Source organism: Accipiter gentilis, chromosome 1, assembly GCF_929443795.1.
Source record: "Accipiter gentilis chromosome 1, bAccGen1.1, whole genome shotgun sequence".
NCBI classification, from domain to species: domain Eukaryota; kingdom Metazoa; phylum Chordata; class Aves; order Accipitriformes; family Accipitridae; genus Astur; species Astur gentilis.
This window is the reverse complement of record NC_064880.1, coordinates 3,793,988-3,809,362: the sequence shown is the minus strand read 5'-3', so window position 1 is coordinate 3,809,362 and position 15,375 is coordinate 3,793,988. Positions and strand designations below refer to the sequence as shown.

The 15,375-nt window shown below is 41.6% G+C and overlaps 1 protein-coding gene across 1 annotated transcript in view; it reads right to left on the bottom strand.

The window, feature by feature from the left end:
* Positions 1 to 8: 8 nt before the first annotated feature.
* LOC126045546 (tumor necrosis factor receptor superfamily member 4-like) overlaps positions 9 to 15,375 on the bottom strand; it is a 32,770-nt gene continuing 17,403 nt past the window's right edge. Inside the window, 8 exon segments of the mRNA XM_049816849.1 lie at positions 9 to 115; positions 397 to 506; positions 6,739 to 6,817; positions 6,819 to 6,937; positions 7,203 to 7,343; positions 8,329 to 8,417; positions 8,920 to 9,007; positions 9,529 to 9,660. Of these exon segments, the coding sequence (XP_049672806.1) occupies positions 6,776 to 6,817; positions 6,819 to 6,937; positions 7,203 to 7,343; positions 8,329 to 8,417; positions 8,920 to 9,007; positions 9,529 to 9,660 (611 nt within the window). The 3' untranslated portion in view covers positions 9 to 115; positions 397 to 506; positions 6,739 to 6,775.

Here is a 15,375-nt window from a genome sequence, read left to right as displayed (position 1 = left end):
ATAGAAAGGAGCATTCAGGTAACTGTTGGTTTCCAGAGCCATTGTCTTCCTTTGAAACGGCAGGCACAGTGCAATTCTTGATGGTGAACAGTCTCTTTTCTATAGCTTTTCTTCTCTGCCAAAATAAAGAAGAAATGTTAATCCTGGAAGTTTTTGCAAACCAAAAACTGTTTCCCCAAATACTCTTTGCTGTTTTCTACCGTCCAAGAAGAACAACCCCAAAACCTCCAGGTTGAATCAAATCTATTCATTCTGATGATTTCAAAATACTCCATTTGCATTTTGAACACCTTAAGAATTTTTTCCCCACTCTACATATATGTAGCACTGAAAAGGAAGCATTGCCACAAACCAAAACAACCAAGCATTTAATTTCAAACAGAAGTTCTCAGTTACCTGTAGGTTAATCATCCAGGTTGCATGTGTGGTATAGCTGCAAAGTCACTTGGACAAGCTTTGTGTGGTCGCGTGATCCCTGTTCTATGCCAATTTTTCTTTTATGTAGCCTACAGTGGCCACATGTAAATCAAGAAAACAGACAGCTGTGTATAGTGCAAAAAAAAAATTTTTTTCAACACTATTAGAAGAAAAAAATATCTAACAAAGGTATGCCTATGAACACCATAAATTATGAGTCTCTTTTCCCGATGCTTTTAAGAACTGAACACCTCTGCCAGGCTGGGCTGAAACTAGGCAGTAAGTTTAAAAGTTATTTGGAAAAACAGGCATGTAATCACACAATTGCTTAATTTCCCTTCCCTTGGGAAAGGGGACCAAAAAAATTAAGGACAGGAAGTCCCATGAAAATACTGTTTTACCTTCTTCAGTTTCAAAACACTAATAATTTGCAGGAAACATGACCAGACATGGTAACGTGACAAAACACTGCCCGCACATATCCTTAGTTGCCTTCTGTTTGAGCAAAACCTCTAGTACGAGAAAAGCCGTTTCTATACCTCAGGCATTTCTCTTATCCTGTTACTCTTTCATTCTTTTTTTGCAGCTAAAAGATGAGGAAATCCCCAGAGCTCACTGGGGCCCCAAACACCTGTGATCATTATTTATGTATGTAAGTGAATGACTATATAAAAGTGTGTCAGCTTATTCTCCTAACTGCTACCCTACATTTCCTAAAACTGTGTGGGAAGGTCTTTATCTGATTACAAACAGCAAGCCACTTCTAAGTATCAAACATTGTTTTAAACGAAGTTTAAAACTTTGTTTTAACAGTATGAAGTTTCTTAAACATTTACACACAGAGAAAACCCTGAAGAAATGTAGATCCAGAATAATTTTTTTATTAAATTTTTGCATAAGGTGCACAAAAACAAAGATAGAAAGATAACTCCTCTCCTCTGCCATTTCCCTGCCCTGAAATTTTGCCATCATACTTTTTTCCATTTTAGAAGTCAAAATTCAGGAATACAGATCCAGATTAGAAGCACAAAACACTACATGGTAACACCAGATCCAGCGTCAGGAAAATAATATACATTACTCAGAGAAAAGCTGCTAAATTTGGTTCCTACTTCAGAGCTAGGTCTTTGGAAAATCCCAGAATTCAGAGTAATAGGAGGTTTCCCTCCTGAAGGCCCGTTTCAATTCTTACTACACCAGCTGGGGCAGGACAGGGAGCCTCAGGCACAGCTAAGTGACATAAGCATCTAAGAAATCACTAAACATGTTATACTAGTAGCTTCTTAAAATTGTCAATTGTGTTCCTTTCCAAGTAGTATTAAAGCACGTGTCCTAAGAGAGCTGGCTCTTAAGATGGTGAAATATTTCGCTGCCCAGGTCTGAGACACTCAACATCCCCGGGCAGTTTGTAAGGCTGTCTCAAGTAGAATGGAAAGCAGAATGAAAAGGTACAGTTTTCAGCATGTAGGAGACTTCTTCCACCTTTGTTGTATAAACAGAATTGTTCCAGAAATTTCTTAGTTAAGTGCGATCTGCTTTTCAGAGTCCTCACTCGTAAGCAGGCTGCAGCAGGACAAAACAACAGTGCAACACTGTTTTTTTCTACCATTTTCTCAAGAAACAAAGGCAACAGCACTGGCCACACAACACAGCTTAACAGCCAGGTGAACGCTGTGAAATGCTATCATAGTTATAAGCACAGCCCTCTGAGTCTGGGAGCAGGCAGCTCCCCTCCATGGAGCAGAAGGGGTGCAGACCCATTGATCAGCCTCACAGACAGACAGACAGACACCACCACCAATTCCAACCCCTAGACACTACCTGAGAGCTGCTTCTCTTACAGCCAAAGATGGACAGCACCAGCAGATGTCCAGCCGTGGCTGTAACGGAGCGATTCACATCCTCTTAGATGGAATTCAAGCATGTCAGGTCAGGGACAGATTGCTGGCGAGGGCAAACACTCCCCAGACTGGTATGACAAAACACGTACCTAAGAGAGACTCCCACTAAATGGCAACAAGCCTTTACTTATCACTGGTGGCCCAAGAACTTTTTCTACCATTAGATTCCTCAGTTCATAGGACAACTCAAAGACAAGCTTAAGATAAGTGCTGGACAACTCTTAAAAAAGGACTAAGTGCTACCAACTGTTCCACAAAAAATTGCATTTTTTTCATAAAAATGAAATACACCTTTTAAGCTTCACCTACATATACCGTAAGACTTATTATGTCCTCAGTTAAGCCATCATTTGATGTTGTCATTTTGAAGCCTACATAGTTACCTTTTTGTTAGCACTGTCAAGGAACTTTTTTTTTCTTTAGATATTACCATATATCATCTTTTAACTATTTACTCATGACAATAATGTTAATGAAACATTGTATTTCTAAATTTGCTTGATCACTTAGCCTCTAGAAACTCTGGGATATTTTTCAGGGATATTTTATTTTCTCTTTTGAAAAGAGATACAAGGAAAAAAAAAATCATTATAGACATTTCATTGGACGTAAACGATTTGAGGGAGAAGCCTTTTTTAACCTACAGTCCATATACAGAGATCAACCTGAAGTTAAAATCTGAACTTGAAAAACCCCATAAACGCCGGAATTTTAGCTGAAAATTCAGCCATGATCTGATTCGAATATTGCAGTAATTGCACACTGATAAAATAAAGCTATTGTTCTTTCTGAATGGAAACTTAAATGTAGTGTTTTCTTACAAGATCACTGTTCAGAGCCAATAGCTTTCATTTCCTTTGATGCAAAGAACAGCTCTTTTACTGAAATTCTCCAGGGCTTAAATGATTCACACTTTGGGTTTTTCCCTCTGAATTGGAGCTTTAAGAAGTCAGGAAATTGGTTGCTTTTCCCATCAATAAGCAGCCCTAAAGTCAGGTGGTTAGGTAAGCAGGAAGTGGAACCGCTCTTCAAGGTAGGCATATAGAAACCCAAAAGGCCACTGTGCAAATTTCCAGTGAATAATATGGCTCTGTTCATCATGTTTCAATATTAACTGGCACTAGTGTTGGCTATTCAACACCCACAGCCCAGAAAGTCTTGTTCACCTCACCAAGATTTGCTGCATGTTGCCAGAGGCACAGACTTCCACTAGACACTCAAAACTTTCATTCCTCAAACAGTAAGCTACGTTGAATTTTTTTTGCCCAAAATCTTGCTGCTTCTCTGCCATTGTCAGGAACGGAAAAAATTGTCAGCCACAGTTTCCTGCTATCTTGGTAGTGGGTAGCTGAAAAGCTGGTTTAGCCAGCAGCCAGGAAACGTTAAAACCACTTGCTTAGAAAGCGAAAAAAGTGCAATTGCACCAATCTAAAATTCAATGACAGAAGAATTTGGTTCTGGGTACATTGCTGAAATAGCCAGAGTTCCATAAGAGTGGAGAAGTGAATTGGAAAAGTAAAACTAAGTGTGCTCAAGAACATTGGGACAACCTAAAGAATAGAACCCTGCCATTCCAATTTGCTTAATTAAATCACAAAGGCACTTCATTCTATTTTCAAGTTTATTTTAACTTAACAAAAGGTCACAATCGGAAGTCTCGTTGAAAACATTAAAAAACCAAGAAGGATCAATACAGAGCCAAGAATAAACATGGCCAACATAGAAGGAACAGTAAGAAGTGTCTTTACTAGCCAGTATTTGGACTTCTGAGATTATTAAATACCACAGCAAAACTGCTTACAAGGCAGAGACAGTCTTACACTTTAAGTTATCCTATTTAATCTAATCCAATGCTTTCTCCTTTTCTTGGCTGAATCTCCAGTTGACCTCAATTAAGAATCTGCACATTTCCCAAAGCAATGGAGGAAAACGCACTCTTTTTAAGCTAGTTTCACATAGGAATACCTAACAGAAAAATTATCAGTAACACAAGAATTAATAATAAGAGGATCAAAGAAGGCAAAATTACATTGAAATTACTAATTATGTCTCACAACATCCTTTTAGGGTTGCGAAGTATCACTGCTCCCATTCTACATGAAGGGGAAGCTAAGATATAGGCATCTCAGTTGCAGTAAACACAGTAACAGAGAAGCTAGAAGATTAAAACTAGGACTATGGAGGAGTATGTTACAGTGAATAACGACAACCCTTTGCACTTCATTTTCCTTTACAATTATTTCACCCAGTTACAAGATTCTATAACGTACACACACACAAAAAGCAAAAAAGATAGGATAACTCCTCTTGACATAATCACTGAAGAAATGTTCGGCAATAAAACCGTGTCCATGAATCATAAAGTTAATCCTTCAGCACTAGTCAAGCTTGCCAAGAACTCCTCCAGGGAAGGCTTCAAGAAAGACCAACTGGAAAGAGTTTAGAGAGAGAGACTAAGAGGTCTAGAAACCACAACCTGTGAAGTGAGGTAAGAGCCTAGAGAAACCACGGAGAGATGATAGTTTATGAATGCTTAAAAAGACGCTGAAGAGTCAATTCTTCTTCATAATCATAATGGAAAATATAAATTTTAACTAACAAAATCTCTCTCCTTCTCTGACTTGAAATGAGTCACTGGACTGGATTGCCTAGAGAGGTCATGGACTCACCTCCATGAAAGTCTAACAGGTAGGTGGTTATCCAATCTCACCAAGCCTGCCTTGGAGCACAGAGCCTATGTGACTAGCTTACAATCACCTGTCCCACTTAGGAGTCTCTGTTCAAGTGCTTTTGCAACAGACATCTGTGGAGGCAATAACTTCTGCTCCACAGCTATTCTAATTTCACAGAGCCCTACTGAAAACAGCACGTCATTCAGACTTGGAATAATCCCCTCTGAGAATTTAATAAGGTGATTAACTGAAATATCATTATTCTGTTAGGGTTTAATTTAGAAGCCCTGTACTGTTTACGTTATCTGTGAGAAATCGTGAAGAAACTGATGTAATGGCTGTTCTGTGAGATATTTACAACCTTTCATGTGAAGGCTGAGTCAAAACTCAGTTTTGCTCAGAGCTGATTTGGTCACAAAGGAGTCTACTCCAAGCAGCTTTCACCAGAAGGCCAAACCAGAAGGCATCCAGAGCTTTGAATCTATTATTGCAGTCACATAACACAAAAATAATTATGTAAAAAAGACACAGGAGTTTTAACTAGTTGAAGCCACAGGCTAGATTCTTATTGAAATCAGTGTCAAGTCACAGAAAGCAACCAACTCCAGCTGAAATCCTGCCCCTTTAAATTGAGGCAAAACAGTTTATTCTAGTCATGTTAGAGCACTATGAAACTGGAGGAGCACTAATCTAACATTAAAAAAAAATCCTCCATGGTACAATTTTCAGTAAGGGCAACATCTTTCAGCTGATGATCAAGTGACTGGAGCTATGCTGGTATACACCAGCAGACGCTCTGGTTCTTTTTCTTCTGGGGTGGGGAAAAAACCCGTCATGCTGGGCTTTTCTCTGTTTTTCACTGTCTTTTCCTACTCTACAAACTAGGTGAGAAGAGAGCATTAAACCAAATGTTTCTCTAGACAGCGTGATCCTCATCTGAGCCTTTCAGAAGTCTCACTTTTGTAATCCTGTATTCCAGATAACAAGGATTGCCCGAGTTACAGAAGAGAAGGAGGATAAATGTTACCCCCTTCTTCCCCTAGTTTCCCTGGGGGAGATGAGGGGATCACAGAACTTGCATAGAAAAATCTCTGCAAGCACAAATGATGTGACCATGGCAGTCTCACACTGGCACCTCTGTGCACTGAAACTGGCCTAACCACAACCTTCTGTTGGGATTGGAGAGGGGAGTATTTAATGGATTAGAGTAATGGCCCTTTGCTGCATAACAAAGAGGGCAATTTGGCAGGAGTGAAAAGCACTGTCTGCTTGGAGAAGACTAGTAGATATGGTTCCTAGGCACAATGTGTTATTGCCTTATTCCCATAATATGACCATCAGGACACATCTTGGAAATACAGATAGCCTATGAAAGCTGTGAGTGCCCGATAGGTACTACTGTATTTCCTGTAACACTGAAGGGACTGATGCCTTCTATGTGCATATCAATCTGTGGGAGCACTACAGAGATATGTGCAGAAGATGCAAGGGGGAATAATAACAAAAAAGGTCCCTGGTCCCAAAGTTGAAAAGAGCATCAATGAAAAAAAAACCCCAACCACCCAGGAAACCTGCAATAATGCAATGCAGCTGAACTGAATGTCAGCCTGACTTAGCAGTTCTTCTGTTTCTAAATGCTAGGTTTGTTGAGAAGAAACAAAGCGAAACTCCCCCCAGACCCATTCCTTATTGCTATGTATATGATGATGCTTTACGCAGACAGGCCCTCCCTTCTTTTTTTTCAAAACCTGAGCTCAGCTCCCCATTCTCACAGCACATTGCAATTCATCTGTTTTCACTGTAGACTCTAAGGGTGGAAATAGCAAGGCTTTTCTTCTGGTGTTTTGTCTCCATGTTCTTCTTCTGGAAACTGGCAGCTGTAAGTCTCTTCTCTATGGTGTGACAGTTGCGGAGCCACCGGCAGCCTAGGGAGGTTACGTTCCAGATCTGTAGTGAGAATAAGCAAAAGCACTGCACATACAAGAAGTCTTCATACATGTCAGTTAGTTGCTTATTACCTTTACCAATACAGCCTCTCTCTCAGGAAAGGACAAAGATACAGGTGATGCACTGCATCTTAGTGAAACGAAGTAACCTGCCCAAAAATCACAGAGTAAATCCATACTTATTCAACTAAATTTATTCCGACTCTGGATCAATGGAAACATTGTTCACCACTGAAAAGCAACACAATCCACAAAGGTGCACTTACAGTCAGCTGTGTGGTATTCTTCTTTCTTCAGTGACCATATGCACAAATGCAAGAAGAAGGTCAGCAAGATGAGAACAAATACAGCCACTGCAGTAAGGATGGCCAGGATGGTGGTATATAGAGAGTAATTTGTAGTAGGAGCTGCAATTAAATATATTTAATAAAGATTAAGAAATCATGTGCCCAAACTATTGTTAAAGGAAAGGCAGTTCTTCCCAGGAAATTGAAAGACTAATTTCTTCTTTCTGTGGAAAATAATTTTCCAAGGAAAAAAAGAGTGTGGGTCTTAACAATAAAACTGAGATGCTCCAAGTCAAGGCTGCAATAGATCACTGTCTGTGGTAAGAAGCATTCATGCAAAAACCCCACATGCCTGATCTCTTCCTTGTTCACTGTCTCTCTTTCTTGCAGCTATCACTTGTTCTATCTGCTCTGGTTTGGTTTTTGCTTTTGGGGGGGGATTTGGCTTCAATGTTTCCCTGAACAGGACTACAGCAAGCCAAATTTTCACACTTGTGTTGTCTCGTGGAAGTTAAAAATAGCACCTTTTTGCAATTTGTCTCAGCAGAACGAACAATTTCTCTGAATGAAGGGCCCAGACCTGAAAGGTACCAACTCATTGTAGGAACAAGGGTGGGGGGAAAGGCAGGAGCAATGCAGCTTGCTGTCTTAAAAGATACTTAGTACCTGCAAAGCCTGTACCTGCTTACTCCTATCTAATTTGATCAATGATAAGACATGAGATTTCAATGCTGGGTGGTGTGGACTCAACCAATACTTGTAAAGGAACTGGATGATTAACTAAGCTATTGTCTTTGTAAGAAAATCTAGCAAAACAGCAAGAGCAGTTTAATGGAAAACTCTGATAATTTGTCAAATAAGCGTGCTCTATTCAGGGACAATTGTTGGGTTTTTCTCTACCTTTATTACTGACAGTGCTTTAATGGTGGAATCTTTGCCCAGGCCAACAATTCTACATATATTAATATTGTAAGAAACACACAGCAATTTTCAAAGCAAATTTTCATGATAGCAAGCTCTGCATGATTACTATGCAACAAGTCACCAACTAAAGAAGTGCAGAGAAAAGTTATAGGCTCAAAGAAACAAATCACTGAGAAGGTACCTTGCTCCAAACCTTTAGGAGGGAAACCACATACTGCATTATGTGTACTGTTGCCTTGCTTGATTGTTAGAAACCCAGAACTTTCACAACTAAAAGAAGAATAAGAGTCACAGTTAGAATGTCCCTGCCTTTCCCTTCATTCCTCTCCATCCTTTCTCTTGGTCCCCTTTCTTCCCTCTACTCTTTCCACAACTTGTTTCCTTTTTTTTCCTTCTTATACCAGTGCAGGTAAAGTTATGGCTGCTCCCCAACAAGATAAGACTACATCACAATTGTTTATGTGCACATTTTTTTTTAGTCTCTTTGTTTCAATTGATGGCCATGTTTGGAATAATTTTGCATCAGTTTGAGCTGGACTTGGAAGCAAGCCGAATACACGGTAGTTTGTCTTAACTTCTGCTTTGAGACTGACTATTTAGAAAACCAAAGGAGAGAGACATATCACATATTGCTGAATTTAAAAAAACTCATCATTTAATGTCATTGGTCATCTCGCCTTAGATTCAATTTTATTTTCTAATTTACACATTAATAATTTGAGAATTTCATCATGCATATTTCCAAAGAAGGAAAGTATCAATAAACACATACTCAGTCCAGTTACGGCACCAGCCATTCTTCACATTAGAATAGGTTCCTATCTCACATGGTTTACATTTGAATGTGAAGTCGAAAATGCCTACATGAAAAGAGAACATCAATTATGAGAGGTCAGTACCTTTACTGAAAGATGGAGATAGAACAATTAGAGCACAATCCATTCCCTCTACAGTCTTTCTGCATTATGAATCACCCCCCTGGGGAAACACATAAGCAGTTCTTGCCACCCTTGCATTTTGGGAAATGTATGGGTGGACCCCTTACAGAAGAGGTATAGAATAGTCTGATCTGACAGCAGAGGGTGTAAAGTTAAGAGGCAACACAGAGTAAAACAGTCTTCTACTGACAGTTCTAGCAGCTTGGAAGAAAAGGAATGCTGGAAGTCCAAGCATGAAAGTGAAGGTCTCAAATTTAGGAAGGGAAGAGTTATAAAATAGGGAAACAAGGGTTTTTGTCACAGGGGCCACAATATAAATGTCACTTCTCTCTGCATCACAAGCCTTCCCCAAAGCAGGTTACAGTAAGTGAAGGAAACTGTTGCTCAGCCAGCCACTTGTATTAAACTCTGTTTTTTAGAGTTATTTGCATTTCTTTAGTTACCAATCTTAACCAGCTCCTCGCCCTCCACACATTCAGGCAGTTTTTTGCAGTAGAGACATGCTCTATCAATACAGCTGTATCCCTGACGACATTTGCAGTCACGGTCCTCAATACTTGGACATGTGTTGTCTCCTGTCAAGAAGAAAGAAGTTAGATCTGCCTTTGTCACAGATGCCAGAAATTAACTTAACCATTAGTCTTACTGGCTGACACAGGTGAAATCGTTCCTTACTGTGCTGTGGTGGAAAAAAACATGGATACCAGAAAGATGTCACTCCCATGCCTACTGGGTAAAGTTTAGAGTACTCAAATTCAGCACCGCTCAGATTTTTACACCTTGGTTACCTGAGCATGACATGACTTACGACTGTAACCCTCCTCTCTTATCTGGAATACCAGTGTAGGTCATGGTAGACAGAGGTAAGGCAGCAGGCTTGCTTTACTACATTGTGCAGATTTAGACACTGTGGGGTGAGGAAGGCACTCCCAGTGCCCCAAAAAAGCATCTCACATTAACTAGCCATCCAGTCAGCTCTGAGGACACTGCCAGAGCTGTTCTCAGTTAGGCTCAGCCATGTTAGAGAAGGGATGCCCAAAAGATCCTTGGCCAGTAAACCTAGAGCTTCTTTTCCATGCCTTTCCTAACAACAGCAGCTGCTTCCTACGCTCTGTTGGCAAATGTGTGTCTAAATCCAAGCCATAAAACCAGCACCCTTCCTACCCTCTGTCCTGTTTCTAGAGGAGTTCTGTTGTGAACTTTGCTTGCACTCAGAAAATATAATCTCTAATTCTGAGAGGCTCCTGGGTTCATGAAAGCAAAGGATTGATGATATATACTGATCCCATCAGTAAACAGTATCAAGCAGTCCTTCAGGCAGTTGGAGACCAGCTGGAGGAAAAGAACCTTAAAGAAAAGGCATAACCTTAAAGAAAGAAAAAAATATAGAAGAAAATGCTGGCTAGTTCAACAGAGTGCTTAAAAACCCACAATGAGTAGCAAAGATCAAGCAAAGATTATTATCTGAGGTTGGTGATGGAACGTACAGGGCTACCAGGGAACTGCCCACATCTTCCTCTGCCCACTAGCCTCCTCTTACTGGCCTTCAAAACTTAATGAAGTCTGGCAGCAAAAAGGAAACAGCTTAGGGATGCTTCTTTCTGTCTATTAGTAGTGAGTGATTCTGGTGTTCATCCCACCAAGCAATGACTCTCCTACCTCATGCTGAATGACTTTTATCTCAGTGGGAAGGGAAATACCCTGGGGTCTCCACACTATTGAGGACTCTATAGCTTTTCACCTATTTATTGCTCATTCCCACAAATCCCATGTGTCCACTCACTCCTTCCATAGGGAGCTCAGTGTCCTTGTTGTCCATTAAGGCAGATATATTCAAGCTACTAACAGATGGGAGGCTGACTCCTACCTAGGCACCAACGAAAGATAGAACTTCTCAGTTAATCCTGTTGCTAACCTGCAGGACAACAGCACAACCATACTAGCTAGACAAGGCTTCCAGCAGCCCTGTTTTAGGACAAACAGAAAAGGAATGTGCATTCCTTGCTATAGGTCATACCAACAGCTGCATCTTCCCTACTGTTCAGCTCTGGCTACCGTTATGGACAGCACTAAATTAGGAAGAATAGTATGATTGCTCCTGGGACCGTGGAAGAGGCCGTTAGAATCACCTGTTGTGTCTTTCAGCCTAACAGGCACAGAATTATCACTCAGTAAGTCCTGCAGCTAGCCTGTTCCACCTCTAGTGCCTTAATTTGACTAAAATTACAGGCAAGTGAAAATCCACTACCATCTCACCAGCATCCTAAGATCAGGCAAGGACATAGGTTAGAACAGGCTGTTGAAACTAATGATCACCTGAGATCTTGTCTGTGCATTTACTTCTGGGACAAGCACAGGTCAGTGGAATGGAGGGATTGAAGTAGCATGCTTCCTATGCTTTAGAACCACAAATTGCAAAGAACAGCCTTACAGAGAGCATCACTCCCTGTATTCCCTCTGAAGTCTGAATAGCACAGACAAACTTTGAAACCATGTTTGAACGGAGCAAGGGCTCAGAATCAGTGTTAAGTGAACACCTTCTTTCCTCGTGAGAAAGACCAACCCACAGAAACTTAACTTTCCCTTTCCTACTACAGAGTACCAAGTACAGGCATGTAACAAATCTGAAACATGAGTCCACCCTGAAGTTTATAGCTAAGGCACATTATGAATTTAGGAGGCAGGAAGGAAGCCCTTCCCGTTTTGTTTTGCATATACAGTCACTCAAGATACATTTACATACATACACACACACAAACACACACGCACCTGTTCCCCACACTTGATTGCTGTGATGACATAAAACAACATTGACAAACAGAAAGAAGACAGACACATCATTCCTTTACCTGTGTTTGAGTTGCATTTGGGACAACATTTCTTTTCATCTTTACCGATTATTCTCAGTTCACCATCCTGGCATGATGTTGCCAGGGTTTGCTCTGTCCATTGCCATAGGTACACCACCAGCAGCAAGCAAGCTCGAATCTTGAGGTGACCGACTTCACTTGTCTGTTTAGTCATGTCTTGAGCTATACAACCCCAAAGCGCACTAGGGTGGGCTTGTATAAGAACTTTCCTGCAAAAGTACTCCTTCCCCTGACACTGTGGGAAGGCACTGTGTTTTTGTGGCTGCACTCTTCCGGTTTCTTTAGGGGTGGGGAAAAGATTTTATTTTACGTCATCAAATTCTTAAAAAAACAGGGCTAAGCAACTATGGACTAGTGACTCCATTAAGAGAGCAGCAGGTTAAGAGCAAGATGGACCACCACGTAATTTGATTTTCAAAGGATTTTTCAAGTTGATATACAACTGAAAATTAACACAAATTAAAGTAGTGCGTGAACTTCGGCGTGCTCAGACTCTCTTTCTGACTTAGAGATTTTAATGAATTTAGAAACCTTCAAGGATTTAACTATCAGATTGCAATGTATAGTAAGTCCATCCACTCAGATTTTCTGATTCTGTTAATTGTTTTCAGTTTCCTTCACCCTGGATCAGGAGACTCTTGAATTGTTTTCCAGAGCCGATGTAACTCCATATGGATTCCATGAAACCAAGAGAGAGAATATTGTCCTCCCCACAGGCTGCAAGATCAGCCCTGGGACCAAAACTGAAAATAGCTGCAATGGGCTCTTTAGAGACACATACAGCTCCTCTGACCCCCACATCCCTGGAATTTAGGTAATGAAAGACAGCTGTTCAGCAAAATTGTACACAGGCACAGACATGTTGCCTGTAATCATCACCTGCTGCTAGGTTTCAATTCCAAAAAGTCTTACCTCATACAAACACCTATGCAAACTTCCAGCTCTGCTCTATGTGTGGACAGCTTGCTTGCCTTCCCCCCCCCCCCCCCCCCCCCCCCGCGCTTCTATTTCCACTGTACACTAGAGTTTGCTTCTATCCCTATAGCTTGTGGTTGCTTTTATATGTGCACAGTGAAGACAGTATTTAAAAATCCAACCTCATTCTCAACTGAACACGTGAATTCTGATGCAGAAGCAATTTTTAATGGATTCTTTTCCACACTGCATGGGGTGACAAACAGGTCAAGGCAAGGGGGTCAGATCTGTGAAGAGAGATGAGCGCCTCTAGAAAATGCCATGCTTACAGCATTTGACACTTGCCCTGTTAATTCCTTAGTTTAATACACAGCTAGTGAAGCCTGAATAAGCTTTCCACACAGACACTATCACTCTTCCTTCAGTGTGTTCTACAATTTCTTCCTGAAGATTCACCTATGGATCTCAAAGAGTAAATCAGTCAACACACTCTTCACTTAGTCTTTGGTCCATTTAGGGATCTACCTATGTTCCTGTCGTGGGTTGGAAACAATCAGACAGGTTTGGTATGCAACAGACCCTTCTAGTTTTAAAAATGTATGCTGCAAAGCTGCTTGTACTGTTAAATGTGCTAGGTGAAACCTTCCTATCAAAAGATGACATCCAAACTAGTTGCAAGCAGGCAAAAGACACAGGTCTCTGCCGTCACTTTTTCCCACATAATGCCCCTAGAAGGCCAACGGTTATGTTTCGGAAACAAAAAGCCTCCTACTTGATACTTCTGCCACACAGGAGATCCCCACCTCTTCCCACACAGCACTGCTCCTCACACTTGTCACAGCCTGTACCACTCATGCTACACTGGAAACACAGATACAATGCCTGCTGCTGCAGCTGCTGCCCAACTGGCTATGGAGAGTCCTGGACACCACAGGTCTTGGGTTCAGTCCCCCAAGTCAGGATTCCTTTCACCAGCTCTTCCAAACAGCATAACCACAATGCTTGGGCAACACAGGGACAGGGAAGGTTTACAGGTACTGGTCAGGTGCTGCCCCTGTACAGAAAACATGGTGCACTCAGCAGCATACAAAACTTTGTCTCACACTCTTCAGAACTCGGCAGAGTCTTATGATGAAGACAAGTTACGAGGCAAAGCACTTGGACACTGCAGCAATATACTCTGCAGACCAATCAGTTATGACCACGTCTGAACTGCACACAAGCCCTGACCAACTCTTGAGGATATTTTTATTATCCTTTGCTCTTATAAGAATAGGCTAATAGTAAGGAGAACTTGTTTCAAAATCTTACTACGGTGTCATGGTTTAACCCCAGCCGGCAACTAAGCACTACACAGCTGCTTGGTCACTCCCCCCCACAGTGTGATGGGGGAGAGAATCAGAAGAGTAAAAGTGAGAAAACTCATGGGCTGAGATAAAGGCAGTTGAATAAGTAAAGCAAAACCCATGCACACAAGAAAAGCAAAACAAGGAATTCATTCACCACTTCCCCTGGGCAGGCAGGTGTTCAGCCATCTCCAGGAAAGCAGGGCTCCTTCATGCGTAACCGTTACTTGGGTAACTTGGGACAAATGCCATCACTCTGAATGTGTCCATCCCCCCCCTTCTTTCCTCTTCCCCCAGCTTTATATGCTGAGCATGATGTCATATGGTCTGGAATATCCCTTGGGTCAGTTGGGGTCAGCTGTCCCCGCTGCGTACCCCCCCAACTCCTTGTGTCCCCCCTAGCCTGCTCGCTGGTGGGGTTGTGCGAGGAGCAGAAAAGGCCTTGGTTCTGTGTAAGCACTGCTCAGCAGTAACTAAAACATCCCTATGTTATCAACACTATTTTCAGCACAAATCCAAAACATAGCCCCATACTAGCTACTATGAAGAAAAGTAACTATATCCCAGCCAAAACCAGCACATATGGTTACATTAAGATTCACCCCAAGGCATGCTGGCTGCAGTACCATTTGAAAATACTCCTCCTTACATAATAGGGCCAGGAATAACTGGAGCACAATAAGCCCCTCCACCTTACTGTGGCTGCAGCCAGAATTCCTGGGCGAAGAGTGGCCCACATCTACCCTAATAACAAGTGCTGCTACTGCTCTTGTAAACAGCATGCTAGCCAAACTCTCCTTCCAACTGCTCCTACCCTTTGCCCCTTCCCCAGCACAGGCTGGTACAGTGGGGAAATGTGGCACCAGCAACTTTCAGAAGCTGCTCAATGTGTGCATAAAGTGATTGTGGACGGGGGGGGGGGGGGGGGGGGGGGGGATGCACTTTCCCATTCAGCCCAACACTTTCCCCAGCTCTGCAAGTCTTTCTCAGTGTATGTGAAAGAGGTGTTTAGTCTCAACTGGAAGAAGAAAGCAAGAACAAAAGACCCATGAAGGAAAGCCAAATTTCTTGAAATCAAGATTTTTTCATCATCCCAGCAGCACCTGCCTTTGAGGTCAGAAATTGTGGGGCATTTCACAAATGGTCTTAGGAGTAACCC